Genomic DNA, 3,425 nt, shown 5'->3' on the forward strand with positions numbered 1-3,425 from the left:
ATACTGACAGGGAGAGGCCGGTGAGGCTGAGTGAATATTCAGTGGGACATTGAGCGATCTCTGTGGCCAAATGGACGTTACGGAGACTGTGCAGGCTGTGTCCGTGTGCAGACGGGGTTCGCGTGTGCGCGTACCTCTCCTGAACCCTGTGTCTTACTTTGCAGCTCCCGATGGCTCCGAAGGCCATGCTGTGCTATCCTGGTGATTGAGGCCAGACTGTTGGTCAGCCTCGGTGCTGACCGTAGCTGTTAGTGCGGCCACAAGGCGGGGGGCAGGATGGGAGCGGCGGCATTGGCGTTTAGCAGGAGCAGGAGGCCGGGAGCAGTGGTCAGTCCAACCTTGTTGCTTGTCCTGTTGCTGCTGCTGGGACATAGAGGCCGTGCTGGAGAATGTAAAGGGCACCGACAAGAGCTGGCCCAGCAGCCGGGCTACGTGACTGATGGCCCGGGTAACTACTCCGTCGGCGGCAACTGCGAGTGGCTCATCCGAGGTGAGTCGTCCTGCATTCCTCTCCCCAGGTCATCGTGTCTCGAAAACTCTCCAAATCTCCTCACAACGTCATCCAATATTTCCAGCACAAACAGAGGCCACTTCACCCATATTGAGCCAGTTCCCCTGCTTTCCTCTGTCACCTGGCATGTTCCTATTTCTCGGGGAACAGTTTGACCCTGACACCCCCCCTACTCTCAGGCAGCACATTCCGGACCCTAACCCCTCGAGTGAACCTGTGCCCCCCCACACTCTCAGACGGTACATTCCAGAACCTCACTACTCGAGTGACCCTGCCCCCCCCCCCAACTCTCAGACAGTACATTCCAGACCCTAACCCCTCGAGTGACCCACACTCTCAGACGGTACATTCCAGACCCTCACTACTCGCGTGAACCTGCCCCCCCCCCACACTCTCAGACAGTACATTCCAGACCCTAACCCCTCGAGTGAACCTGCCTCCTTCACTCTGTACGGGTGGGCAGCAGACTCAGTGCAATTCTTTCTGGTCTGACAGTGAGAAGTTCTGGACACTGCCCCTCAGCGAGGATAGATTGATGCTTGGAAGGGGCTGCACACATTCCCCCGGGGTGTGAAGTGTTTCACTTCCAGAAACTAGGCTCGGATGCCTTTAAGCAGAATACCATGGACTAATCTAGGAGCAATATCATCAGGGAGTTCACACCAAGACACATCAGGAGGACTGTGAGCAGACGCTTGGTGAATGTTTGGTTTTAGGAGGGTCTGTACCCTCTGAGTGTGGGAGGGAGGCAGGTTCACTTGAGTGGTTAGGGTCTGGAATGTACTGTCTGAGAACCCACGTTCACTATCTGGCAGCTTGTCAGAACTGAGCACAGGCAAACTATTGTCTGCCCTGTATAAGAGGGTTTTTTTGTAATCAAGTCCCGGAGTTTCAGACCTTTTCGCAGGCTATACAGTTCATCAGTGAGTGAGCAGAAAGATATTGGAGTACGGCTGTCTATAGCCCATGTCAGAGCTTATGGAATGTCATTGTCACATTTTCTTCCAGGATTGGAGTGATTTCCCATTGCGTGAGGCCTTGTCTGTCTTTAAAACAATTCAGACAACTCCGACCAGAATGTTACGAATGAATTTGCCCAGGTATCCCACAAAGCAGCCAAATCAATAAGACCACAAGCCGGTACCAAAGCAAAACATTCCCACTTTACTGGGAACAAAGTTACAATAACCTTTACTATTAAACATCCTGTCTGTAATCTTATTTGGCCTCTTAAGTTTACAATCGTTCCCAAGTCTTTTGTAAGTTTACACAGTCACACTCTCTGTGGCTCTGTGAAGCTGCTTTCTCCTATTCTCTCTCTGGATGGTCAGCTGGTCTCTGCTTTTTGCTATGCTGGTCTCCTCAAAAGGCATCGGATGATTTGAGACTGTAAAAACGGTTACATGAGAGAGAGAGGTCTGTAGATGAATACTGGTTTTATACCTTTTAGAGATAAGTAGGAACTGCAGATGCTGGAGAATCTGAGATACCAAGGTGTAGAGCTGGATGAACACAGCAGGCCGAGGAGCAGGAAGGCTGACGTTTTGGGCCTAGACCCTTCCTACTATCTCTGAAACAATTTTAACCCCACGACGAAGCCTCTTCTAAGGATGCCTACCTTGAAGAAGTTACCCTCCTCCCTCCGGAAAAACCTCAGTGGATCTCTCTCCCACTGCACCTATCTTCTCCTCTATTTATCTTCTTTGCGCCTCCCCTTCTCTCCCTATTTATTTCAGAATCCCCTTCCCCTCCCCCATTTCTGAAGAAGGGTCTAGGCCCAAAACGTCAGCCTTCCTGCTCCTCTGATGCTGCTTGGCCTGCTGTGTACATCCATCTCTACACCTTGTTATCTCTTTATACCTTTTAGATGGTTTTCTAGAACTTCTATAGTTCTTGCTAATCAAGGAGATACACGGAATTGTTTGAAACAAGAATTAATCATTTAGATGACATGCTGCAGTTAGTTTCTTTAAATAGCTGGACCCGATGCCTTTCTGCCTGGGGTCTCCTTTGTTTAGTGGATACGTTGTTGGAAATATGTCTGCCCAGAATAACTATTGCCTTTTACATTGTGCTAACATCATTAGCATCTGGCTGCTGGGTTTGCACTGTGTCTGGTGTGTGAATTTTGTGACTTCAGAATTTTATTTGGCCAACGTACCCAGTATCCCTTGCTGTTTGGCCAAGTTAGCAATGTACCTATGTTTTAGCAGCCAGGAAGCTGCTACAAGGCAAATCAGAAAGACTGTGTCTGTGTGGCAATTTATAACCCCATTGTTCCTAATCCAGACACATGAGGTGACACATGATGCTTTGATTTTTCTGGCTGAGTTTGTTTTTAGTGAAGTTTGTGAGAAGTCACTTCTACCTTCAGTTACTAAATGCACACGCACATATGTTTTCAGGTGATGTATGAATCCTGTTGAGACACGAGCTATTTTGGGCATGGGGGGGAAGGTATTAGGAATTAGGCTGGGCATTTCAGGGTCCAGGCATTTGAAGGGCCCGGGTATAAAGGGGACCAGGCAGGGGGTTTGTGTTTGGGTGTTTTTCATGTCCGTCTGATTCTGACTGGTTTATTTGTTGAAAGCTCCAAACGGCAGTTTCCGCATCATCCTGACCTTCATGTTCCTGGACACAGAGTGCGCTTATGATTACCTCTTTATTTATGACGGTGACTCCTACAGCAGCCCCCTGCTTGCTAGTCTCAGTGGGAACACACTGCCTGAACCCATTGAAGCACAGTCTGGAAAGGTCAGTGTAATAACAACTGTGTGCATGTGTACGTATGTACGCCTGCGTGTGTGTACGTGTGTACGCCTGCGTGTGTGTACGCGTGTCTGTGGTGAGAGAGAAAGAAAGAGAGCCCCTGTGTGTGTGTGTGTGTGTGTGTGTGTGTGTGTGTGTGTGTGTG

General features: G+C 49.3%; 1 protein-coding gene across 1 annotated transcript in view; it reads left to right on the forward strand.

Moving 5' to 3' along the window:
- LOC125482685 (multiple epidermal growth factor-like domains protein 8) overlaps positions 1-3,265 on the forward strand; it is a gene marked incomplete at its 3' end in the record, with an annotated part of 4,635 nt that extends 1,370 nt beyond the window's left edge. The window contains exons 2-3 of the mRNA XM_048594804.1: positions 165-490; positions 3,102-3,265. Coding sequence (XP_048450761.1) covers positions 277-490; positions 3,102-3,265 — 378 coding nt within the window. The remainder of the gene's footprint in view (positions 1-164; positions 491-3,101) is intronic.
- Between the last annotated feature and the right edge of the window lie 160 nt (positions 3,266-3,425).

The sequence above is a fragment of the Rhincodon typus genome, unplaced genomic scaffold, assembly GCF_021869965.1.
Source record: "Rhincodon typus isolate 14 unplaced genomic scaffold, sRhiTyp1.1 hic_rhity00014973, whole genome shotgun sequence".
NCBI lineage: Eukaryota > Metazoa > Chordata > Chondrichthyes > Orectolobiformes > Rhincodontidae > Rhincodon > Rhincodon typus.